At 51.9% G+C, this 26,586-nt stretch overlaps 1 protein-coding gene across 5 annotated transcripts in view; it reads right to left on the bottom strand.

Moving 5' to 3' along the window:
• The window catches only part of BCAS4 (breast carcinoma amplified sequence 4), a 56,267-nt gene extending 30,125 nt beyond the window's left edge, over window positions 1-26,142 (bottom strand). Inside the window, exons 1-3 of one of the 5 annotated variants that reach the window (XM_065922176.1) lie at window positions 25,995-26,142; window positions 9,525-9,596; window positions 1,736-1,837 (exon numbers count right to left, since the gene is read on the bottom strand). In XM_065922176.1, the coding sequence (XP_065778248.1) occupies window positions 1,736-1,837; window positions 9,525-9,596; window positions 25,995-26,084 (264 nt within the window). In that variant the 5' untranslated portion in view covers window positions 26,085-26,142. Of the gene's footprint in view, window positions 1-1,735; window positions 1,838-9,524; window positions 9,597-20,461; window positions 20,616-25,994 lie in introns of those variants that run through there. The other 4 variants (XM_065922177.1, XM_065922175.1, XM_065922179.1 and 1 more) reach the window with 4 other exon arrangements.
• Window positions 26,143-26,586: the final 444 nt, after the last annotated feature.

Here is a 26,586-nt window from a genome sequence, read left to right as displayed (position 1 = left end):
CTGGGAGATGCAAGCTGGCAAAGGCCAGGACGGGAATTCTCCCCCAGAGGGAGCCGGCCCTGCTGACTCCTGCTGCCACGGTTCAGACTGCTGACCTCTGGAGCCGTAAGATGCTTAGTTCACACCGTTTTAAGCCGCTCTGTTTGTGATAACTTGTCACAGCAGCCCCGGGAAACACAATGGTCACACTCGGTTGCTGTTTCTCCTGGCGGGAGCGACAGCCTTGAACTCGTCCTTCTCGCTGTGAGGGCCCGCAGCGGCATCAAATGGGCTCTCAATAAGCGTTAGGAGACTGAGTGCCAAGGAAACAACGCGGCTCGAGCGGTGAGGCGGCCCAAGCGAGGCAAGAAGCAGGGCTGCACATCTTTGCATTTTTCTGTCCTCCTTCAAACGTGTGGAATAAAATTCAAATGAATCAGCTATTCCAAGGGCAAAGTTTTAATTATATTCCTGCCTCCTCTGCTGACAAGAATGCTAATTCTCTGCGAACTCCAGGGCCCACCGCTGGCTCCCTTCCTGGGCAGACTAGGGGGGCTCACGTCCAGTCCAGGCCACCGCTGCTACCCTGAAGCTTCTCCCAGCCTCCCGGTCTTTCACTGCGCAAGGGGCCAGGAGCCTGGCCCAAGGGCCCCAGTTTGAGGAAAAGCCTGGGCTCTCATGGATGTGAACTGAAGCCCCCGCTTCATGGAATCAGCTGTGTGATCCCTGGGAAGGGGCTGACCTCGAGGAACTCGTGCTCCTCCTCCGGGAGATGGGAAGGGGACGGTGTGGACTCGCAGTGCAGCCAGGAGCAAATGAGATACCCTGCACCTCAGCCCGGCGCCCACACAGACAAAAGGCCAGTGAACTAAGTCAGCGGGAGGCAACAGGGCGGGGTGGGGACTGCAGAGAAACAGAGTCCGCGCCCTGTCTGAGCGCCAATTCTCCCGGGAAACAGCCCCAGGGGTGGAAAGGCTCAGTTTCTCAACCTGGGCCATCTTCACGTGGGTGTTCACGCGTGTGTGCGCTCAGTCGCTTCAGGCGTGTCTGACTCTTTGCAACCCCATGGACTGTAGCCCGCCAGGCTCCTCTGTCCATAGGATTCTCCAAGCAAGAATACTGGAGTGGGTTGCCATGCCCTCTGCCAGGGGATCTTCGCAACCCAGGGATCGAACCTGCATCTCCTGTGACTCTTGCATTGCAGGCAGATTCTTTACTGCTGAGCCACCGGGGAAGCCCCCATAGGGGTTGATACATGTTAAAATTCACTGAATTGTACACTTACGATATGTACACTTTAAGTATTTACACCTTAAAATGTAAACAGATCAAACTATTTAAAGAAATACGGGCCCAGAGTTCTGAGAAATGCTAAATTTCCAAAAGCCACTTAGGGATGTCTCTTGCGGTCCAGCGGTTAGGATTCCGCACTTGCACAACCGTGGCTCAGGTTCAATCCCTGGTCAGGGAACTAAGCTCTCACAAGCTTTGCGGCATGGCCAAAAATAAATAAATGACAAAAAGCAGCTTGAAATTCAGGTTTTTATAGAAAGCACCCCAACTTTAAAATGAGATTCCTTATATAAATTCATATTTGTTATATTTAAAAAATACCATATAGGCCCCTTTTTGCTGCCCACCCCCTCCACTGGGTCTAGGGCCTAACACTATCAACGCCAGATCAGCGTCTTGGGAGAGAGGCCAGAAGAGTCAGAACAAGTCCACAGGCTCACAAAGTTAATTACCCTGGACTCACCTCCAGCTGGTCCACCTTGGCGTAGATGCCACGCATTTCCACCACCTTGGCCTTAAGGAGGGGGATGTTTTCTTCCAGGATCTGTGAGGTGTCGCTCCTGATCTGCAGTAAACAGGACGGCTCATGAGCCCCTCTGCTCCGGCCCCCGCTTCCGCCTGCTCTGGGGGCGGCCAGGCTCTGCAGAGGCCTCGCCAGCGGCCGAGACACCAAGTGTCACCCTGCCCAGGGGCAGGCCCGGGAATAACCCGGAGCCCCAGGTGGGGACCGATGTCACTGCCCCTGGGGACCCAGACCCAACCAGGTATGACTTACTGAGCTACAAATTAACTGGGCTTCCCTGGTGGCTCAGATAGTAAAGAATCTGCCTGCAATGCAGGAGACGCAGGTTCGATCCCTGGGTTGGGAAGATCCCCTGGAAAAGGAGTTAATTGTCCCCTGCAAACATCTAAAACAGCACCAGCTTCAAACTAAGTATCTTTATTTTATTAACCACTGAACTGGACCAAATGGAAAGAATCAAAATCTTTCCCCTAAATTAAATTTGAGCAAAGTCGAGTTTTTGTTCCACTGAAACCAATACTGGAGTGGGTTGTCATTCGCTTTCCGGGGAATCTTCCTGACCCAGGAATCAAACTCAGGCCTCCTACATTACAGGCAGATTCTTTACCGTCTGAGCCGCTGGGGAAGCCCTAATGAGAAGAGTTAATGGTAATCATTAACACTAATAATGATAACCACAAATCTCACTCTCACGGTGCTTCCTATATGTAGCCACTGTGTGAAGTATTTCCTGCACATCACGCATCTCACTTAAGTTTCTTCTGCTTGGAAGGACCCCAAAAGTGACTGTGAAGTTTGGGAAGTTGTATCTTCCTCTTGATCACTGAGATTGGACACTTAAGCCTCCATTTTCCTTCAGAGCCAAGAGGACAAGTCTAATCCTTAAGAGAGAGAGAGAGAGAGTGTGTGTGTGTGTATGTGTGTGTGTGTGATAGAGAGAGAGAGAGAGAGAGAGATACAATTTCCATGTTATCACATCTTCATCACGCAGAGAGGCAGTATACATATGACTTTCAGGTGCTAAGGAGCATCCAGATCCCCTGGAGGAAGCCTAATTCATATTCCCAGGCCCTTCCAAGTCTGGTCTAGCTTGTGTGGGGTCAGCTGGCAACCTGTTTTCAGCCAAGTTCCAAGCCTATGCTGGAGCTCCCACAGGCACCTGCATTTGTCAGCTGGAATAGAGAAAAGTGCTCAATATCCTCCCTTGTTCCCCCAGGCTGAATGTCTAGAGAGAAGCCTATCCCTCAACAAGGCTAGTTCAGTTCAGTTCAGTTGCTCAGTCGTGTCCAACTCTTTGCAACTCCATGGACTGCAGCACGTCAGGCTTCCCTGTCCATCACCAACTCCTGGAGCTTACTCAAACTCATATCCATTGAGTCGGTGATGCCACCCAACCATCTCATCCTCTGTCATCCCCTTCTCCTGCCCTCAAGCTTTCCCAGCATCAGAGTCTTTTCCAATGAGTCAGCTCTTTGCATCAGGTGGCCAAAGTATTGGACCTTCAGCTCAGCATCAGTCCTTCCAATGAATACTCAGGACTGATTTCCTTTAGGATGGACTGGTTGGATCTCCTTGCCGTCCAAGGGGCTCTGAAGAGTCTTCTCCAACACCACAGTCCAAAAGCATCAATTCTTCAGCACTCAGCTTTCTTCACAGTCCAACTCTCACATCCATACATGACTACTAGAAAAGCCATAGCATTGACTAGATGGACTTTTGTCAGCAAACAAGGCTAACCTCAGGAGAAATTTCTAAGATACAATGAAGAACAGGAAACTCGTGTCAATCGGGAGCACCAGGATCAAAGGCAGATCTTTTTTTCCTGCTGATTTCTAAAAGGGGAAACACGTGAGCATCAGCAGGGACTGGACCTAGCAACCCATGGGGTGAAGGGAACGTGGTAGAGAGGAGATTCAGGGACCACTCCCCGCCTTCCTCCGGATCTGCAGGAACTGGAAGGTCAAGGGTCTGTGGGCCGAGCAGGAAGGCCCCTGTCTGCAGAGGCCTCTCCACTGGCTGAGGGTGAGGGCAGCTGTCCACTCCTGCCCGGAAGGCAGCCTGCAGGTCCTTGAGGGGAAAATGGAGGGCGTCTGAAACAACCCCAAGCCTTCCCCTGGGCTCCCAGTAAGCTGGGAACCAAATGGCAAAAACCAGGGAGGGCGGGACACCAACACCCAGGAGCAGTCATCACGTGAATGATGAACAGCAGGAACTGTTCGCTCTTCAACCTCACTGCATAGGTGATGAAACCGAGAAAAGCCACATCATCTGGGCAAGGTCACACAGCTGCAAAGTGGGAGATGGTGGATTCTTTGGGTCTGAGGCCACCTGCTAATACCAGAGGTCTGCAGATGTGTTCCAGCAGGCCCATGCAGAGCTGGCCTGTGTCACGCTTAAAGCCCCAGAAGTATAACCAATCTAGGTGCCAAGATCTAAAGTTCAGGATGTTCCCCTTAGAAACTCAGATTTCTAGCTTCTTGTGAAAAGCCAGAAGGCCCCAGCCACACTGAGCCCATGTTCCACGTGGCAGCAATCAGCTGGAGCCGGGTGACAACGGCCTCCTTGGGTTAACCACAGCCTCCACCGCTCCCTAAAGTCTCCCCAACATAGCGTCCATGCCACACCCTACAGCGTTTCATCTTCTAGGGGAGTGTAAGGAAAGGAAGACATTGCTTTTTTTACATCCAACCGACTTCACCTCATCACATCACAGACATGTGAGTTCACACTTGTGCCAACTGCTCAGAAGAACAAAGATGGCAGGGAAGAATCAGTGCTGTCCGAGCCTCTGCTCGGACAAACCTCCAGCCAGGATTATGGACCTGGGAGCTTGTCATCTCCACTCCCCAGAGCTGGTCTCCGGAGCCCAGAAGTCTGGGCAGCGGATGCAGGGGGTTATCACAGAGCAAACGCGGCTGTCCTGGACGACGCAGGGCCCAGAAAGGAGAGCCAAATGCACTTGACCTAAGAACACACGCCAATGCCAAATGCAACTGCTGGGCCGAGGCCAACAGGAAGTTTTCTCCGCTTACGTGAGACAGGGGCGAGTCCGCTCTCTGCCAGAAGGTGGGTCCAAGGCCACTGGGGTTTCGGAGGGCCCAGACAAGCTGCCCAAGCCCCCAAGGGCACTGAGCTGAGCAGCCTCACAAATCTGGTTTCTGGGGATAAACTCATGGGTGGCATGACCCTCTGGTGCTTTGAAACTGACGACGCTGATGACCTCAGTAGCTACTATTCACGGGTCACTTAAGACATAGTAGGCACTGTGCTAAGCAATTATTATTAATTGAGTGTAAATGATATACAGTAAAGAGCCCAGGCTTTAGCCAACAGCTTGATGAACTTACATCTGTGGAAGCAGACCAACCCTTGGAACACCCCTTGCTTTACACGACTCCCTCTAGCCTCCTCGAAGTCATGACCGCCCAGCCAAAGCTAACCTCTATCTGACTTCCATCACAGGGACTGGTTTTGCCTGTTTTTAAACTTCAGATTATGGAGCTCCACACAGGAAGTACTCCTGTGTCCGGCTTCTTTCTCTCAACAGCATGTCAGTGAGAATCACCCGTGTTGTTGTATATGGCTGGTCATTCTCTTCCGTGGCTGTGCATCCCAGCATATGAATAAACAACAGCTTATTTACTCAATTCTTTTTATTTTATTTTTCAGTGATGCCACAAGGCTTGTCGGACCCTAGTTCTCCAGTCAGAGATTAAACCCGAGCCCTTGGCAGTGAGAGCACGGAGTCCTAACCTTTGGACTGCCAGGGAATTCCCTATTTACTGGTTTCTACTGCTGACCGGGGCTTCCCTGGTGGATCACTGGTAAAGAATCTGCCTGCCAATGCAAGACACGTGGGTTCCATCCCCGGGTCAGGAAGATCCCCTGGAGCAGGAAATGGCAACCTGCTCCTGTATTCTTGCCTGGAAAATTCCACGGACAGAGTATCCATGGGCTACAGTCTATGGGTCACAAAAGACTCCAATGACTAAACGACAACTGCTGACAGATACTAGCGTTGCTACATTTATCAGCAAGTCTCTGAACTCTTGTTTTCATTTTTCGTGGGTTATTATCTAGGATTAGAACTGCTGGGATGCAGCGTAAGTATATGTCTGACTTTACAAGAAACGGCTATGTGTTCCATGTGACTGTCCCTTTGCGTATTTCCACCAGCCAATGAAGGGGAGTTTCAGCGTCCCCACACCCTCATCCACACGTGCTATTGTCTTGCATTCTGGTCATTCTAGTGGATGTAAAGGGCACACCCCTGCCTTGTCTATTCCTCAGAATGACTCTTTGGAGATGGGTACCATGTGCAGTGGATGAAAGATGGCCACACATTCCTTCCATGAAGAAGAAGGGTCTATGTCCTTTCCCTTTGGATCTGGGTAGGCTATGTGGCTCCATTGGCTAATAAGATATGACAGAAGTGACTCTGTGTCAATTGCCATACCCAAGGCTTCAGACACGTCTACGTTGTGTTTGTTGGAATGCTGGCTCTGGGAGGCCAGACTGCCATGGCACAAGAAAGCCCATGTGGCCAACGAGTCCCCGGCCACCCAGCCCTCCCAGCTGAGACACCAGACAAGTGAGCGAAGGAGCCACCCTGGACGTCCTCACCCCAGCAGGTGCCACTTGGCTCAGACCAACCGTACCCTCTGTGCCCTGTCTTGGCCCAAGTGATAAACTCGTGGTTGTTTCACATCACGAAGTTTTGGGGCAGTTTGATGCTGCCATAGATACTCGGAACCAACCACCATCTCCATTTTACAGAGGAGAAAATCAGGGCACAGAGAGGTGAGTGACCGTGACCACGGCCTCACACTGGGAAGCGTCCGAGCCCGGGGTGATGGCAAGGGGCATTACACCCAAGGTCAGAACAGGTCCTGAGCACACAGTGTGGATGCTGCTTACTCAAGAGTGATCTCAGACAGGCTGGCAGAGGACTTAATACAACAGACTGGAAGCTGGACTCTCATTTCCAGTAGCCTGATTTCATCAGAAATGAAGTATTTCTCTCTCGACTGGCACCGGGGAGCCCAGCCTCTCTGGGACCTCTAACCTGATTGGTGTTCACAAAGGCCAAAGCAGGGGATGGCGCTCTGTGCTGTGACATCACCTGCCTCCCACAGGTCCCCACTTGTCTCTAGCTTGGATCAGAAGAAAAAAGGAGGTCCCAAGCCAGGGCCACTAGCTGGACAGATCTCTCTCTGTACCGTGGAGTCCACGACACCCCAGCACAGACACACCGGATAAGCTAACCATCAGCTGGTGGGGCTGAGAGGATTTCTATAATCTAAATGGCATCAGCGCAGAGCCTCATCGTAGGGACTGCAAAATAAAAAACGTCTCAAAGGGCCACAAAAGCATCATACTAGGTGCGTTCTATTATGACATAGACATGCTCATCTGCATATAAGCATTTACTTTCAAAGAAGTGCACTCTTTTCCATTTCTTAAAACACAGGACTCTCTTGTTCTGTTTGATATGTGCCTGCTTTCAGTAGGGCCCGAAGCACAGAGAAATTTTCGCTACCACAAGAGACACACACGCAGGATGGATGCCGCTGGCGGGTGGCAGGGGAGTTGGGGGCTCCCACGGGGATGGTGACAAGCCGTAGAGCACGTGTGCTCTCCACAGGGGCTCCGGCTGATGCTGGCCGGGTGAGAGAAAGCACCCAAGGGGTGGGGGATGCGAGTGGAAGACAGATCGTTGCTTTTCCAAGAGAAGCCGGAAATCCAGATTTTTTTTTTTTTTTGCATGACATTCTATAAATGTCAGCTGCTTAGCCCTCCTTTCTTTTTTCCCAGAAGCATCCAACATGTCTGCAGGCAGGATTGGGCCCGCAGGTCATCCTGTGACCTCTGGATTTAAAACCTTTGCATCAATGCATCTCTAGACTTTGAGTTCAGAAAGGACCTTCTCCATGCTGCATGCAACCTTGGGCCTCCTGGCAAGATAAACGCAGGCTTTGGGAAGTCTTGACGTTTTTAAGGCTAGTAAAACTAGCCTTATCTGGACCCCTTTCTGTCTATCCAAGTGGGCTTCTGTCCAGAGCTCTCATAAAGGGTGGAGAGTGGGTCTCTCATCACAGGAGGAAGATGGGCTGGGATTTGAGATCCAAGATGTCCCAGGATCGCCTGTCCCTACCACCTTCACAATAACCCTGCTGTGGGGGCCCACATCGGTCCCGCTGCGCCCAGCACACCGCCCCCCCCCCCCCAGACCAGTCCCTCTGCCTGGACGCCTGCCACCCCCACCCCCCACTCCCAGCAACTGAATTCTTCTCGTTCCTCTTTCAAACCCCAAATTAATCAACACCTGTTCTGCAAAGCCTCCCCAATTTTCCAGGCAGAATTTAACACCTCTGCTCCTCATATATATATATTTTTTAAAGCAAACGGAATCTTGGGATTATGTGCCTGGTTCCTTCTAGAAGCTCTTTCCCTTCACAAAGCCTCCACTCTGCACCTGGTACACACCTCCAGGCCAGCGCTGATGCACAGATCGGTTTCCCCGGTAACCTAGGGGATGAGAGGGGCAGGGGGCGGGGGAAGGGAGACAGATTGGTCTCTCTTTGCGTTCTCAGGCTCTTCAAGGGACCAGTCGGAGAAGGCGCTCGATGTTCGGATGAAGAAAGGACTATTCAGGCTGTTCAAAGTCCGTCTCGTTACCTGGTTCCCACCTGGACCCACATCTGAACTAAAAACTCGGCTCTGGAGAGAAAAGCACACACAGGCCCTTGTGGGAACGCCTGCCGCCTGGTTCACTGCAGCGTCCCCAGGGGCCGGCGCAGCGAGGCGCTCAGATACCCGCGGAACGTCCGGGGATAGCGCTGCTCCCATCATGGCGGGCTGCTCTGAGGTGAGACGGAGGACCGGGAAGCAGGCTCCTGACGGGGCCTGGCGCAGAGTAGATGCTCAGCACGCGTGGCTCCCTGGGCTCTCCCCACCGCACCTCCAGACGCCCGGGGCCGTCCCATGCGGCCGCACCCAGCCGGGGCTCCGGGGCGAGGCAGGCCCGTTCCCAACGTGGAGCTCAACCCTTTGGACCTCCAGGCAGAAACCACGAGCCCTGGCTGCTGGTGCGCCTTTAATAAGCTCGGGAACTTCCAGAAGATTCCGTCAGTGCTCCTGAGGGCCCCACATCTATCTGGCAGCAATCCTGGAGCCCTCGTCTTCCTGGCCGAGGTCACCATCTTCCCTCCAGCCAGGAGGAGCCGTCCCCACACAACAGGGGAGGAGGCAACGGCGGGGCCAGCAAAGGGTCCAGGAAGGCACGCCATGCCCGACCCCGCCAGGCGCAGGGCCCGGCCGGGAGGCTCCCCCGGGCCTCCCAGGCCTTCAGCCATTTCCCGGCTGTCTCCACGTTTGCCTGGGGAACGGCGCCGGGCGAGGAAAGTTAAATATAGTCTTAGCATCCCCGCCGGTCGGCGCCGGGGCCGAGAGCGCCACCTGGTGGCCCACTCCCGCCTCCTCCTTGGAGCGAAAGCGTCTCGGGGGGAAGGGCGTTAACAAGATGGCCGCCTCAGGGAGCCTTGTGTGGAGAGAGAGAGAGGGAGAGAGAGAGGGTGGCTTCCCCAGGCCGGCCGCTGCCCACGCCCCCTGCTCGCTAAGCCACCACCAAGATGGCTCCCCAGGGAGGCCCAGGAGGGCGCTGAGGCCTGGCCTGGGCCTCGACCCACGCCTCCCAGGCAGGCCCTCACCATGTCAGCCAGCCACTCACCATGTCAGCCAGGCTGCAAAACTCTTCCAGCCTGAGGAGCAACCCCTCGATGGTCTCCTCCACCTCCTTTGCCTGAAAAGAGACAATATCCTGGAGATTAGCAAGTGGTTTCCAGGGAGACAAACGCCCTTCATTTTCTTTTCTTTTTTTTTAAAGCAAACTAAATCTTAGGATTATCTGCCCAGTTCCCTCTAGACCTACTTTCCCTTTTCAAAACCTCTCAAGCCTCATTTGAAACCTGGAAGTGCTAGTGGCAGTCTTGACGCCTGTGGACCCTTCTGTCTAACCACTCTGGTTAAAGCCACTGTGGACCATCCGCTCTATGCAGTTCTCAAAAGAAAGGAGATAAATAAATACTCACTGGAGATAACAAAGTGCCCCTTAGCACCATCCATGGTCCAGGTAAGGCAACTGAGGCTCCAAGAAGTAAGGGAACCTGCTCAAGGTCACAGCTAACAAGCGTCGGGGCCCACATTCTCAGGTAGGTTTGATTCCCAGCCTCAAAGCCTGCTCTTATCAACACCAAAAAATGCCTCCTGAGAAACCCCCTGGAGAGAAACAGTGAACTAACTGCAAGAGGCAGAATATAAAACTGTCCTTGTATGAACACGGAGAAATGTGCATGTTTCAACAATGGGATTTCACCTCATCTCATTTCAACTGGAGTGACATGTGCGTGCATGCTAAGTCAATTCAGTCATGTCTGACTCTTTGCGACCCCATGGACTGTAGCCCGCCAGGCTCCTCTGTCCATGGGATACTCCAGGCAAGAATACTGGAGTGAGTGGCCATTTCCTTCTCCAGGGGATCTTCCTGACCCAGGTATCCAACCGAATCTCATTATGTCACCTGCATTGCAGGCGGGTTCTTTACCACTAGAGCCACCTGAATGACATGTACCAAACTGCAAATAGTTAGGGGGTTACCCAATGCAGGAGACACCAGAGATGCAGGTTTGATCCCTGGGTCGGGAAGATCCCTTGGAATAGGAAATGGCAACCCTCTCCAGCATTCTTGCCTGGAAAATCCCATGGACAGAGGACCCTGGTGGGCTACAGTCCATGGGGTCACAAAGAGTCAGACATAACTTAGAGACTAAACAACAATACTTACACTAAAAAAGTATTTGTTGTTTACCTGAAATTCATATTTGACAGGGGATCCTGTAGTTTATCTGGAGACTCTATTAATCGTGCTTATTTAGCCCTGGGGAGTAGAAACTGGAGAACACAGTCTGACATGGGAGCTTTGAATGTTTTATGTCATGTGAAGGGTCCAAAACTCAGAAGTTACCAAGACCGTGCAGTAAGGCAAATGAATGAAGCAGGCCTCTGGGACTTGGAGTGACTCGAGAAGCACTAGCCTAGTTCGAGAGCAGCCAGCCACTCAGAGAAATCAGACAACATTAGGCCAGGGTTGCCAGAATCTTTCATTTTCAAGAGAAGCCAGAAATTTTAACTTTATAGGAAATGTCCCAATTTTAAAATAGTGGCACATATTTTTTAAAAAATTATTTTTCCACTTTAATGCTTCGTGGGCCAAGCAAAACAGAACATGAAGAGTCTGCTTTAATCACTTGCATAAAGGAGTAGTTTGAACCCTTTTCCCCCTCAAGCATATACTATTTTCATGACGAATAAAATACCTGCTCTTTTGTCTTTTTTCCCCCTAATAACCAGGCATCTCGGAAGGAAGTTCAGCTGGAACATGAAGCACTTTCTCTGGCTTACGAGGCCGAGCTGTTCTGCTCCAGGGAGGTGTTCTCAGGCATTTCTGGGCAGGCCTGGCATTGCCCCTTCACCTGAAGGCTGCCCTCAGCGCCCACTTGTCCCCAGAGAAATGTTTATACAGTGCAGGAGCTGCTGCCTGCAGCCTAGGCCGTCACTACCACAACCAAATAAACGGCAGTGCAAAAAAACCTCTTTCCGGCTGGAGTATAAATAGTACAGAGCTGCAATTTTAAACTCTGGAGCCTTCGTCTCACAGCTGGGACTATTTCTGTGCCTGACTGGAGGAGGCTTGACAGGGGAAGGGGACCACAGTGGAAGGGGGATTGGAAACACACAGGAAGCTCCCCCTCCCACCCCCCAAAAAGAAAAGCATGGTTTAAAAAAAATGTCCTTAATGCACTAAGGGAGAAAGAAGGAGCTGAGAGGCCACTGAGCTGGGAGGGGAGAGGTTGGTGGTTCCTTTGAACCCAGAGGAAAGCGCGAGAGATGGGAGGGGGCACAGATCCGCCATGGAGCACAGTCTAGATGAGTCGTGTCTGCAGCCCAGCAGACTCCTCTGTCCATGGGATTCTCCAGGCAGGAATACTGGAGTGGGTTGCCATTCCCTTCTCCAGGGGATCTTCCTGACCCAGGGATCAAACCCAGGTCTCCTGCACTGCAGGCAGATCCTTTAGTGTCTGAGGCACCAGGGAAACCCCAAGATGATCTACACCCCAGGTCCAAACATGCCTGGGAAGACGGAACCCCGGAGGGACACGTAGGACCCCTGGCTGGGTGACCTCTTCCCAAGACACACGTGCAGTCTTTGCTCGCAGGAAGAGCTCTGGACCTCTCCAAGCACGTTCAGGAAGGAAGTCAGTCTTGAGTTCTAACCCCATCTTCCCTCTGCCAGCCGTGGGACCTTAACCCAGTGGCTTCCGCTGGGCATCTGGGCTGGTTCACCCGGGACAAGAAGGGCCACGCCCACTTGGCAGGGTTGCTGGGTCCACTTCATGCTGTGGCTAAGTCCTTTAACAGGGTGTGGGCACGCAGTAAGCGTGAATACATGGTAGCTTTATGGATCTCTCTCACTAGATGATAGAAGAAATGGCAAATCACTATATATGAATTATCTTCTTTGATTCTCACAAAAACTCTCTCCTGCAGGTGCCATAATTTCCCTCTTTCTATGGATTGAGAAGCAGAGGATCAGAGAGCTTAAGTCACCTGCCCAAGGTCACACAGCGAATAAATACAGAAGCCAACATCTGACCTCTCTGACTTCAGAAGTTGGTAAGGACCAAGGTGCTCTCTGGGGAGGGGGAAAGCGTGCCCACCTTACAGCTGCCTGTCAACTACGGTCACCCTCACTGCCCACCCCCTCCTGGTACCCAGGGGGTCACAAAGCAGCAGAAGGCGAGTGAAGAAATGATCTGCTGACTGCCTGGTCAGCTAAGGGAGGAACAGGTGCCGAGACATTCCCAACCAACAGGGAAGGATCAGCCACCCCACCGTGCCCCACAAATCATTCAGCGGACAATTTTCTCCCAGAAAGTGACCCCAGAAGTATGATTCCTGCAGGCTGCAACCCGCATGCCTTTTTAACCCAGCCCATAAAAGCAATATGAATGTCCTCATCATCCTCTGCACCTCCCCGGGCAGAAACTATCCCACTCTGAGGGGAGGGAAGCAAGTGGTTCCTCTTTAAGTGACCTTCAGGGCTTGACCGGTGGAGATGGCAGGTGGGCATTTTTTAATACGTGTGAACTATGATTTACTGTCTTCTTCCACACCCCCTGATTTCTCCCAAAGTGCCAAGTCAAGCTTCCCAGCCGGATGTGCCAAAAACCAAAAAAGGGCTGGCCCTGTCCACCAGCGACTGGCACAAGAAAACACAAAAAGATCCTCCACCATCCGTGGTCTTTTCCAGCTCAACAAATGGAAACTCCATCATCCAGGTGCTCAGGCCAAACACTGGGAGGATCCTTGGCTCATCCTTCTTTCCCACCCCTCACCCCATCCATCCTCTATGCAAACCCTCTCAGTTCTGCCTTCACAATACATCCCAGATCCAACCACTCCTCACCACCACTCTGGTGCGAGGCACCACTCCCCCTTGACGGGACCACTGCAGTAGGCTGTCCCCTCCTTCCTCTTCTGCGCCCCTTCAATCTGGTCCTCAGAGATTCCGTTAAAACCAAAGCCCTCTTCAGCTCACAATCTTCCAGTCTACCATCCTCAGCCACTAGGATGGCCACGATCACAAAAGTGGCAAGTGACAAATGTTGGTGAGGATGTGAAGCAACCCTCATCCACTGCTGGTGGGACTGTGAAATTGTGCAGCTGTTTTGGAAACAAGCCTGGTTTGGAGACCAACCTCTAAAGGTTAAACAATTACCCTATGACTCAGCAATGTACCCAAAAGAACTGAAAACAGAGGTTCTTACAGAAAAACTTTTAGATTATTCCTAATAGCCCACAAGTAGAAATAACTTGATGTTCATAAACTGATGGATGGACAAACAAAATGTGACATGTGCATGGGATGGAATATTATTCAGCCATAAAAAAGAATGAAGCTCTAATACATGCTACAATGTTGATAATCCTTGAAAATAATCCTTACATGATTCCTTTTATGTGAAATGTCCACAAAGACAGAGAGACAGAAAGTGTGTTAGTGGTTGTCTCCCCCATGGAATCGGTGCGGGGTGGGGAGGAGCAGGGAATAATTGCTAATGGTTATGAGACTTCTTTTTTGGGTGATGGAAATGTTCTGGAATTAGGTTGTGGTAATGTCTGCACAACATAGGGAATATACTAAAAACCACTGAACTGTATACTCTAAAATGGTAAATTTTATATTGCATGGATTATATCTTAACTTTTCCTGTATCTTCCGCCTCAGTCAGCAAATACCTACTGGGGGCCTCCCCAGTCCCACACCATCCCAGCCCTCCACCTCTCTCTGAGCTCATCACTGACTGCTCATGCCCCACCAACTATGCCAACCATGTCCTCACCCCAGGGCCTTTGCACTTGCTGTTCCCGTCACTGGTAAAGCCTATCTCACACTTCCTTCCAGCCTTTGCCCATATGATTCTCCTTCGTGAGGCCTTCCCTGGTCTTGTAGCTTTCCTGCCGTGCCCCACCCTGCACCAATTTATCTCTCTTTAACCTGCGTCACCATTTAACTTACTACATATTTTACTTATTTGTTGTCATCTTCCCTCAACAGAATGAAAGCTCCTGGTGAACAGGGGTTTTCGTTTCATTTACCTTTGTGCCCCTAGGGCCTAAGATAATGCCTGGCACACAGTAGGTACCTGTGTTCCCTAAGACAGCCTTCCAGCTCTCTCCATGTCTTTTCGCAATATGGCCTTGCTCCTCTGCCCGTGGGGAGGCAGCGTCATTGCTTTCCATGCCTGAACTAACCTGGGACTTGCTTTGACCAATAAAATGTGGAAGCAACGCACTGCTCCACGTTTGACTTCCGAGACTAGAGACCCTGCAGCTTCTGGCTCACCCTCCTGGAAGACAACAGCAGGCAGTTCTGGTCGTCTGAGAGGCCACAGGACGAGAGCAGTCCCGGAGAACGAGCGGCCGTGGAGGAGAACCAAGGCGCCCCAGCTGCCAGCACCAACCGCCCGACACGAGTGCAGTCATGCTGGACCTTCAGCTGCCGCGGACCCCCAGCTGTCTGCAGCCCCGTGGGGCAGCCCACCCAGCGCCACGGGAGAGAAGGGCTCAGAGGAGCCCACCAACCGCACAATCATGCACTCTAAAGTGGGGGTCGTTTTTATCCACTGAAGTTGACGGTGGTTTGTTACCTGGCAACCGGTAACCAATACAATGCTCAATGAATATTTGCTGCAAGAAAGAGAGCAGGGAGGAGAAAAGAGAAAGGCCAGAGGAAGGAGGAAAAGTGCTCTCTTGGAAGAGGGACAGCCTGAGTCCTGCTCTCCCATTCATGCTGTGTGGTCCTAACGACGCCTCTGACCATCCCCGTGCCTGTTTCCCCATGTGAAAGAGTGTGTGTGTGGGGAACGCCTCAGGCTTCCTCTGTCTTGAGCGGGAAGCTGAGGAGGGTCTGGTAAGTTCTTTCTCTAGGTTACTCTTGGCATGATGCTCCACCCACACAGGAGAGGGCTGTGACCCACTGGGGGCTCCAAACTCAGAAAGACACGGAAGCCAGGTAGGAAGTGAATGCTAGGGAGAAGAAGCCAAGCTTAAGAAGATATTTTCCTCACATTGCTTATTTCAGTTTCCCACTTTTGACAGAGACTTTTTACTTCTCTCTAAGAAACAGTAGCATCAGCAGGGTAATAAACGGCAGCCGACACTCAAGGCAGGAAGACAAAAGGGAGGGGTGGAGACTGGCCAAGAGGCCCCTGACCCCATCCACAGAGGACACCTGCCGCGTGGTTTGAGCAGCTCATTCCAGGTGGGAATGCACCAAACTGGTTTCATTCAAGATGGACAGTGATAGAGGTCTTCCTACACACTCTCCCAAATTGAAAATGTTGAAAACCTAAAAAGTTAAATAAACTCTGTGACAGTCTAGCTCCAGGGGACGGTGAAGGAGAGGGGAGCCTGGCGCGCGGCAGTCCGGGGCGTCTCGGAGAGTGGGACACGGCTGAGCGGCCGAACAACGATGGCCAAACAAGCCTCGCTGCAGGCTGAATGTGGCCTTCCCCCTCTGGCTTACCAGTGTCTCTAAAGCACAGACATCTATGAAATGTCCAGAACAGGCAACTCTTCAGAAACAGAAAGTCAATCAGGGGATTCTTGGTGGTGTGAGAGTGAAGAGGGACAGGGTTTCTTCTGGGGATAACGAAAGTGTTTTAAATTGATTGTGGTTGATGGTTGTGCAACCCTGTGAATAAACCAAAAGCAGTGAAATTGCTAAAGCCTTTGACTGTGTGGATCACAACAAACTGTGGAGAATTCTTAAAGAAATGGGAATACTAGACCACCTTACCTGCCTCCTGAGAAATGTGTATACAGGTCGAGAAGCAACAGTTAGAACTGAACATGGAATAACGGACTGGTTCAAAATTGGGAAAGGAGTATGTCATGGCTGTATATTGTCACCTTGCTTATTTAACTTATATTCAGAGTATATCATGAGAAACACTGGGCTGGATGAAACACAAGTGGGAATCAAGATTGCCGGGAGAAATATCAATAACCTCAGATACAAAGATAATACCACCCTTATGGCAGAAAGTGAAGAGAAACTAAAGAGCCTCTTGATAAAAGTGAAAGAGGAGAATGAAAAAGCTGGCTTAAAACTCAACATTCAAAAAACTAAAATCATGGCATCCAGTCCCATCACCTCATGGCAAATAGATGGGGAAACAATGGAAACAGTGACAGACTTTATTTTTTGGGCTCCAAAATCACTGCAGATGGTGACTGTAGCCATGAAATTAAGATGCTTGCTCCTTGGAAGAAAAGCTATGACCAACCTAGACAGCATATTAAAAAGCAGAGACATTACTTTGTTGAAAAAAGTTCATCTAGTCAAAGCTATGGTTTTTCCAGTGGTCATGTATGAATGTGAGAGTTGTACTATAAAGAAAGCTGAGTGCAGAAGAATTGATGCTTTTGAACGGTAGTGTTGGAGAAGACTCTTGAGAGTCCCTTGGACTGCAAGGAGATCCAACCAGTCCATCCTAAAAGATATCAGTCCTGAATATTCATTGGAAGGACTGATGCTGAAGGTCCAATACTTTGGCCACCTGATGTGAAGAGCTGACTCATTAGAAAAGACCCTGATGCTGGGAAAGATTGAGGGCAGGAGGAGAAGGGGACAACAGAGGATGAGATGGTTGGATGGCATCACCAACTTGACGGACATGAGTTTGAGCAAGCTCCAGGAGTTGGTGAAGGACAGGGAGGCCCGGCGTGCTGCAGTCCAGGGGGTCGCAAAGAGTCGGACATGACTGAGCAACTGAACTAAACTGAATGAAACTGTATACTTTAAATGGGTGGGCTGAACATTATGTGAATTATATCACAATAACACTGCTTACATACACACACACACACATTCTCTCTCTCTCTCTCTGTCTGGAGAATCTTTCTAGAAAACATAAGGTCTGCTCAGCCTGGAAACAAGGCCACTGAAGATCTACACCTTTTGTCACAACATTTTTAGAAAAGCCAGACATTAGGATTTTTATGTGAAAACTCCACTTTTTTTAGAGTTGGCATCTACTTAGCATTTTACAAATCAGATCACTGGGCCAAGCATAGGACACCCACGTGCCGCCAGATCAAGTCTGGAGGGTGGGGTGAGTTCAGCTTTTGCTTAACACTTGGTGCTTTGGCCTGACCTTGCTCCTCTCTCCCCCAGCCAGGCTGGGCCAGGGTCCATGAGTGCAGGATGGGGGTGAAAATGAACCCCGCCCAAGGACTGTGAGGCCTGCCCAAAACCCAGGGCAGGCAAATTAGGAATGCCTCCTCTTCTCTAAAAGCACTCATGGTGACTCCTTCAGACAGCCTCTTCAGACCTTTACCTTCAGTAAAGGCCTTTAGCAGAAGCAGTCTCATCTCTGGGCACAGGATGAACGGGCTGGATTGATGTCAGAAAGATCCTGGGAGCTGGGGCAAGCCATGAATGAAGGCGTGGAAAGAGCAAAGGAAGGAAATGTCCTTCCTTGCGCTAGAATCTCAAACCCAGAGGGGCCCGGCCCATCAGATGATAATCCCCTTCCCAAAGAGGAGACGCGGGAACTCCTTCCTCCCAGCCCCCAAAGCAGCCCAAGAAAGCGTTCCCATCCCCGAGGGACCCTTGACCTTGAGGTCTAAATGTCCAAAAGGGCTGACTATTCTTGCCCTGACCCTGACAAGAAGGTTAATTTGGCAACAGCAACTAAAAAATTTTTTTAATATTTATTGATTGATCTTTGGCCGCATTGGGTCTGGGCTGTGGCACACGGGCTCAGGTGTCCCGCAGCATGTGGAATCTTAGCTCCCTAACCAGAAATCCAACCCAAGTACCCTGCATCGGAAGGCAGACTCTCCAACACTGGGCCACCAAGGAAGTCCCCCTTAAATTTTAAAAGCAGGTATCCTTGGACCCTGTAATTCCCCCGCGAGGTGTTTATCCTCCACACATATTTGCACAAATACAGAATGATGTAGGTACAGAGATACTCATTGTAATAGACTTTGTGACGGCAAAAGGAGAGGAACGGATACCTAAATTACCATTCAGACAGACAATGAGATTGTTTGGCAGCTAGAAACAATTGGCCAGCTCGCGTGCACTCGCGTGTAAAGCTGAGACACTGGAGTGAAGAAAGCAGGATGCCGATGGGGGCGGCGGGTGGCCGGGACGGGGGCGGGGCCGCAGGCCGACGGGCAGGGCGGGGCCTCACGCGTCGCTCCGCGGTCACAGGGGCATTTGGGTTCGTACCATGCGCACACAGTGTTTATTTTTAAACAAAACCGATTTAAAGAGAATCAACTCCCAGCTTCCCTAGTGACTCAGTGGTAAAGAATTCACCTGCCAATGCAGGTGTAAAGTGAAAGTCGCTCAGTGCTGTCCGACTCTTTGCGACCCCACGGACTATACAGCCCATGGAATTCTCCAGGCCAGAATACAGGAGTGGGTAGCCTTTCCCTTCTCCAGGGGATCTTCCCAACCCAGGGGTCGAACCCAGGTCTCCCGCTTGGCAGGCGGATTCTTTACCAGCTGATCCACCAGAGAAGCCTGATCCAGGAAGATCCAACATGCCGAGGTGCAACGAAGCCCGCGTGCCCCAACTACTGAGCCCGTGCTCTGGAGTCTGGGAGCCGCTACTAATGAAGCCCACGCACCCCAGAACCCGCGATCTGCAACAGAGAAACCACTGCAATGAGGAGCCCACACACTGCAACCCGAGAAGGGCCCCGCTCGCCACAAGCAGAAAAAAGCCTGAGCGGCAACGACGACCCAGCACAGCCAAAAATAAACAAAATTATTTAAAAATCAAATCAACTCCAATCCACTTAGAGGAACCCACAGGCCAAATGTCCACCACATTTGCCCCAAGGAATCAATTCGGATCCTGAAACAGTTTAAGAGAACCTAGGGCTCATGTGGACCATGCAAGGAGCAACTGTTTTGCAAACCAAAACCTGGGATCTACAGTTGGCCTCATGTACACAGATAGAGAAACTTAACCATGGACTTCCAGGCCTTCAGGAGGTCATGCTAGTGAGAACTCACCATCTTCTGCGCAAGTGGAGGCTGAAATTGGCCTCCTGCAAACACGGAGTAGAATTATCAGTGCGTGTCCTGGCCCCTCTAACCCTGTTCGGGGAGCCCTGCGGGTGGGCGTGCCTCCCTGGCGCTCTTACTTCCCAGCATCCGGTTCGGGGTCCACACCCAGTACCTGTTCCAGAAACACCTACAGAATGAATAAATGGATAATCGCAGCTAATGCCACCGATCACTTACTGTGGGCCAGACTCTGAGCCAAGCATCGCCCAGGCATCACCTCCCCCAACCCCACAGCTCGGGAGGAAGGGCGGAGGGGGTGCAGGGCCTACATCCAAACCCAGGCCCTGTGGCTCTGGAGCTGACCTCCCACCACGCACCCTGAGCAGGGCAGGGGCGCGGGTGGGGTCGGTGGGGGGCACACATCTGCAAAGGATGCTGCTTCAATTGATACATGAGGAGTCAGTAGCCGGTGGTGTAGACACGGCAGCAGGCAGGATCGAAGGGTTTTCTGCCCTCTGCAGGGGGCAGGGAGCCAACACTCTGGGCCTGCGGCAGGTCCCGCTTGCAGGGAGGCAAGTCGTGAGCTACTCACCAGACTGACCATCAGGATCTCTGGAGAGGGCTTACAAGTCCAGATCCCCAGGCCTGGGGGCCTCCCGGGGGCCCCCAGCAGTCAGCAGCCACGGGGACTTTCCAACAGACAAATCAGTCTTGGTCATCCCGGGCTTTTCAATTCTGCTGGAAAGCTTTGGGCATTCCAGTGCCCAGGAGGCACCCACTCCAATGAAATGAGGGTATCTGGGGGGGGGGGGGGGCAGCAGTTCTCCTCGTTGATGGAGATCACAGATGAGGCCAATGTGAGGTGAAGTTGGGGACCATGCCCTACCCCAGGGCTCACAGCTTGGCCATTCTCCCCCACCCCCCAGAGATGGATCTATCTTCATCTCTTATTTATATAGATGCATGAGATAAGTGTTTTTTGCCCTCAAAGTTTTTATTTACACCACATACACCTCTGGGCATCTTCTTTTCTCCCCTGGCTCCAGAATGGTGTATTCAGAGCGGACTCCTGCTGCAACCGTGAGCCGCCCGCTGTGCAGAAGCATCCCTACGTGACCAGCCTGCGTGGGTGGACCCCAGGGTTACTTCCCACCTTTGGGGAACCTGTTTCCAAGCTTCTTCTTGATTAATGCTGAGAGTCAGGAGACTGGGAGCATTTAGCCACGGTTCCAAGGTGACCCACCCCCAAAGCCCAGATGTCCTGTGATAAGAGACTGTTCAGAGTCGGGAATGGGTCCTTCCGCTGCTGGGCAGTTCTGCCCCGGGGAAAACACGAACTTTCTTCTGAGAAACACTGCCCTTCTCCAAGCGCCCGCTTTGACTTTGACTCACACACCCCTGAAGGCTCTGATCCAGGGAGCCCGGCCGGTTCAGCCCACGTCCACACCGGTGGTCCCCCTGCGGCCGCGCCAGCCCCTCCAACTCCTTCTGGCACTGCACTAAATCCACAGGTCTGATCCTGTCTTTCTCCTGCTCACACCCAGCTCGGCCCTGCTCACAGCTTCCGTCCACGACCCCCGAGAATCGAACTCCAGGCTCCTCCCTTTGACTCCAGGCCCTGGTCTGGCCCTGCCCACTCTCTCCTTGATCACTGAGGTCCACCTGCTCGGGCACCTCCTGGGTCATCCTCTTTCCTTGCTTCTAGCTGCACACACGGTGCCAGATCTCTGCCTGACGTTCCTTCAAGTCCTCCCTGTGTGTCTCCATCACAGCCCCCAGGTGTCTCCCCTGGGGCATATACCACTGTTCGCTAACTGTAGGATCGTTCCTAGCCGGCTCATCTCCTGTGCTTGAGAGCAGGCACTGCCTCTACCTTGCTGGCCTCTCCCTGTGCCCGGCACACTGTCTGGCCCACAGCAAGTCCACCATAAGGATCAGAGGAATAAACGAACCCAGGACTATATCTCAAGACACAGTAGACTCAGTAAACTGTGCCCTGGAACCCACCCACAGGGTTCTAATCTGAACACCCAAAATTTGAAAGCAGAAAGGGGACCAGTGGGTCAAAAGAATAAGACACGTGCCAGGGTTCCCAGAGGCACATGGCGTCTGCAGGTTGGACAGAATAACAGTCTTTGCTTCCACAAAGAAATGGTCTCTTCCAAATTTTGTCTTGAGACCCAGGGGCATTTGGGTCTAACTCATGTCTTCCTATTCAGTCCAGACTCCTGGTTTGGAGAAACAGTTTCCTGTCCTCTCATCATGACTAGAAACGTCACAGGTTCAAGCACAAAGGTAAGCAGTAACTGATACCAGCTTCAGTAGAGGGAGACAATAAGTGGTGAGGACCGTGGCTCACAGGGGACCATGACTAGGAAGCAGGGACCGCGGATTTCCAGACTGTCCATTATTTTAAACAAACAAGAAACTCAGATTTTTTTTTTTCATGAAAATTCTTCATTTAAGAACCCCTGTGTGAAAAAGAGAATTAAACAACAGCAACAAAAAAGAACCCCTATGTGAAGTGAACCAATCATATCGGAGTTCTGGATTCAGCCCCTGGGCCACCAGTTTGCAGCCCCGGACCTCATCCACGGGTTAACTCTCCCCTCTCATCTCTGCTCGCTCAGGCAGAGCAAGTGTGAGCAAGTGAAGTCCTTTACTTCCTTCCAGGCAGGCCATGAACCCCATCTGGGGGCCAAGCCTGTCCTGCATCCCAGCACAGGAACCAAATGGAACTCTGAGTCTTGTCAGGAACTCCGCCCTGGGTGGGTATCAGGACTCAGCTATCCAGGAGGGCCCCCAAGAGGCAAACATCTCTTTCTCTCCCTGCCATCTTGAAGCAGCTTCTAGAGACCCTGCCTGAAAGTTCCCCCAAAAGAGGAAGTGCAAATCAAAAAGAGAGAGAAAGTAAAGCACAAAAAACTTGGTTGGACAAAAAACCCAAAGGCCCTGCAAAGAGTGAAATGCTCCCTGGTCAACACGCAGCCCTTCAGTGGCTCCTCCATCCAGGGAGGCAGTGCAAAGTCCTCTTTCTGGTCCTCTCACTGGCTCCACCCTGCCCTCACTGCCCACCCTTCTACCTGCTGCTCTTCTCCCCTCATGATTACCCTGCTTCATCCCACCCCAGGGCCTTTGCAAGTTCTGTTTCCTCTGCCTGGGACATTTTTCTCCTCCCTCTCAGCCTGGTCAACTCCTATTCATGCTTCGGAGCTCAGCCTAAACTGATGTTGCCTCGGGGAAGCCCTCCCTGACCACTCCCAGATAAAGTGGGGGTCCCTCTGCTACTCGGTCTCCTGGATGTCTGTGCTCCCTCTTCCCTGCACATTCCTCAGGGGTTTGGAGAGGCCGTCCCCACCCACGTCTCCCAGACACTCTCTACCACATCACCCATGCTGCATTCTCCACGGCATTCATCACAGCGCAGAGGTTTGGTGTGTTACACGTTTACTGTCTGAGAGTGGGGCCCCTGTGTGGTTCACTCCCAGCACACAGCAGGGGTTCGAGGTGTTGAAGGACCCACCTCCCCAGGAACTCCAGGACACCCCCAGGACTAGAGTCTGGGACTCCGACCGCGCCATTTAAAAGCCCAAAGTGGCCCGAGGACGTGGGCTGCTACAGGAGGCTCCAGGCACCCAGGCCTGATCCCAAACCAGGCTCCCCTTTTCCAGCTCATCTGCCCATCTCTGCAGACGGCTGTAGCATGGGGAACTGCTAATGAATTAAGCTTTAAGTAGATGCTGCAAGTGACTCCACCCGGGCAATTTTCGCTTCTTTTGGTAAATAAACTTCAGCAAGAGCTCGAAGTGCCTTTATTGCCGCGTGGAGCTACGGGGAGTTCGGCTCTTCATTACAGCCCTTACAAATGAGCATGAGCCAGCTCGCGTCTGAGTTAGAGAGAGCCCCGAGTGAGCAAATGAAATGAATGCATGCAGCTTCTCCTGGAGGCTGTCCCTAATCAGACAAAATGAGGCTGAGCCCCTGGGCACAATGACATCTTGCTGCTGAGAGCAAGGCGGAGAAAGAACAAGACGCTCAGGTTACTTAAACCCTGAAGCAGGTACACAGCCTAAATGCCCACGCCTGGGGGTGTGGTTCAGAAATTACCGGACATCCACAGGACGCCACATATTTGGTGAGGGCCTCAGGTTTCACAGTCATGAAGTTGACATAGCAACGTCCTAGCCACTGCGTCGCTGCCAGGATGCAATGGCATAGTCCATGAACAGAGTGCAGCAAGCTGCTGGCACATAGCATATGCTCAGAAAATAGGAGGGATTATTATGTAATGGTAGTCATGTATGGAGGGGAGAGTTGGACCGTAAAGAAGGCTGAGTGCCAAAGAACTGATGTTTTCGAACTGTGATGCTGGAGAAGACCCTTGAGGGTCTCTTGGACAGCAAGGAGATCAAACCAGTCAATCCTAAAGGAAATCAACCCTGAATACTAATTGGAAGGACTGATGCTGAAGCTCCAATACTATGGCCACCTGATGCAAGCAGTCAACTCACTGGAAAAGACCCTGATGCTGGGAGAACTAAAGACAGACAGAAAAGGGGGCAACAGAAGATGGGATGGTTGGATGGCATCACTGACTCAATGGACACAAGTTTGAGCAAACTCTGGGAGACGGTGAGGGACAGTGAGGCCTGGCGTGCTGCAGTCTATGAGGTCACAAAGAGTTGGACATGACTTGCCAATTGAACAACAACATTATGTAATGGCAGGACACTTGGAAGCTGAAGAATGATGAAGACCTACACTCTCCAACATGGAAGCCACCAGCCTCTTATGATTGTTGAAAGTGAAAGATGCTCAGCCGTGTCCGACTCTTTGTGACACCATGGATTATACAGTCCATGGAATTCTCCAGGCCAGAGTACTAGAGTGGGTAGCCTTTCCCTTCTCCAGGGGATCTTCCCAACCCAGGGATCGAACCCAGGTCTCCCGCATTTCAGGTGGATTCTTTACCAGCTGAGCCACAAGGGAAGCCCCTCACAACTACTAAATGCTTAAAATGTGGCTGGTCCACACCTAGGTGTGTTGTAAGCTTAATATTCCAAGCCTGGTTTTGAAAACTTTGTCCAAAGAAGAGAATGTAAAAATCTCATTGAATTCTTTTTACATTGATGACATGCTGAAAGGACATTTTGGATAGGTATGTTAAGTATAATGAAACTTGTACATCTTAATCTTATAGCACTGTATGTCAATTAGATCTCAATAAAACTGGAAAAAAATATATTGACAATTTCACCTGTTTCTTTCCCCTTTTTATATGGCTCCTAGAATATTTAAAATGTTAAAAAAAATTAAAATTATTGGCTCATATTTGGCTCAAATTATATTTCTATTGGACAGTTCTTACATTCTGACATGGAAATATGTCCATACTATTTTTTAAATTGAGATAGAATTCATATGCCATAAAATTTAACCTTTTAAAGTGTACAATTCTGTGGTTTTCACTGAATTCACAAAGTTGTTCAACCATTAGCAGTAATTCCAGAATAGTCTCATCACCCTGAAAGAAGCCTTGTGCCTTACCATTAAGTCACGTCCTACTTGTCCATGCTATTTTGAATAATGAAAAGCAAGTTGCAGAAAAGTATTCTGGTATCAAGCGGGTTTTTTGTAAAAACTAATTATGTATAATTATTAGTATACATCCCCACCTACATTTGTAAATGCATTTTTAATATGCTTGGCATGATGTACACCAAACTGTGGGAGATGGTTATCTCTGGGAACCAGAACTGGAGTGAGAGAGAAAGAAGGTGCATCCTCTTTATTTTAAATACTTGCGTACCACTTCTGAGATTTCAAAAGAGAATGGGTTGACTTTCTGGCCCTAAATAACTCCGGGTGAACTTGGGTAAGTAACTTTTTCGTGGCACTGTCAACATACTAGCTTCAGGTGGAAGATAAAGAATCCAGCGTAAGATCTACTTTTTATTCTGTGCTTTTAAAACAGCAAGAACAGCCAGAGATGAGGAATTTTCCCTCCTAGCAACAGAAGCGGACCGAGGCCGGGTGCATCCTCACAGACGCAGCCTGCCTGCCTCCTGCGGGAATCTGGCGTCAGCTCAGAGCCGAGCAGGCCGAACGCGCGGGCGGAGGCGGGACCGGGACTCGGCCTCCCCGAGAGCCCGGGTTTGCAAAGGGCATCAGCTCTGAGCGCGCCTCCCTCTGGCATCCCGGCGGATGCCGGTGGTGGGGGGGTCGGAGAGAGGGGGTGATCAGGTAAGGATGGGAGGCGAGTCTGGGCCCCCCGAGAGCCGTGTTGGCTGGAGGACCGCGCGGGAGCGACCTGACGCGCATCACTGGGTGACCCTGGGAAGCCACCGCGCCGCCGAGAAGAGTCCCGGGGCCGCCCGTGCGTCCCCGGAGCCCCAGCGCCAGGTACGAGAGAAAGCTGCGCGGAAGCCGAGGGCCCAGCGCTCAGGGGTCCCCCACCCCCATTCGTCCACTAGCCCCTGGGGCGCGCGGGTCCTGGACCCCGCAACCCCGAGACCCGCCTCCCCCACTTCCAGCCGCATCCCCTACCTCGGCACCGGGCTCGGGGGTCAGGAAGACCGCGAGGTCGCGCGCCCCGCCGCGCACGGGCTCCGGCCGATCGGCGTCCAGGAGCAGCATCACGAGAGCGGCAGGGTCCGGCCGGCGGAGGCTGCCCGGTTGCCCGACGCCGCGTCCCGGCCTCGGAGCCCCGCCCCCGGCCCGCTGCACGCCCCGCGGCCCGCCTGGCGGAGGCGGGGCCGGTGCGCGCCGAGCGGAGCGCCGGGCCGAGTGGGCAGCGCCGCCCAGTGGTGCGCCGCGCTCCCTGCGCCCGGCCCCCGCACCGCCTGGCAAACCAGAGTCTCAAACCCGCCTTCAGATGGCGATCACCGAGGGCTCCTTTAACACGCCCCAAGTCCAGGCCACACGTTGGAACTTGGGCATCTGCATGGTTGCATGCTCGCCAGGTGAGTCTAACGCACCGCTGAGTTTGAGAAGCGTGGCTGCAGACTACCCCGTTGCATTGAAACCCGGCGGAGCAGCGGGCCCCGCCTCCCACGGCACTTTAGAGTGGCCCGGGGAGTTTGCTGAAGGAAGGAGAAGGGGACAACAGAGGCTGAGACGGCTGGAGGGCATCACCGAT

Source organism: Muntiacus reevesi, chromosome 2 (assembly GCF_963930625.1).
Source record: "Muntiacus reevesi chromosome 2, mMunRee1.1, whole genome shotgun sequence".
NCBI classification, from domain to species: domain Eukaryota; kingdom Metazoa; phylum Chordata; class Mammalia; order Artiodactyla; family Cervidae; genus Muntiacus; species Muntiacus reevesi.
Note: the sequence above shows the minus strand (reverse complement) of the source record. Positions and strands in the feature narration are given on the sequence as shown.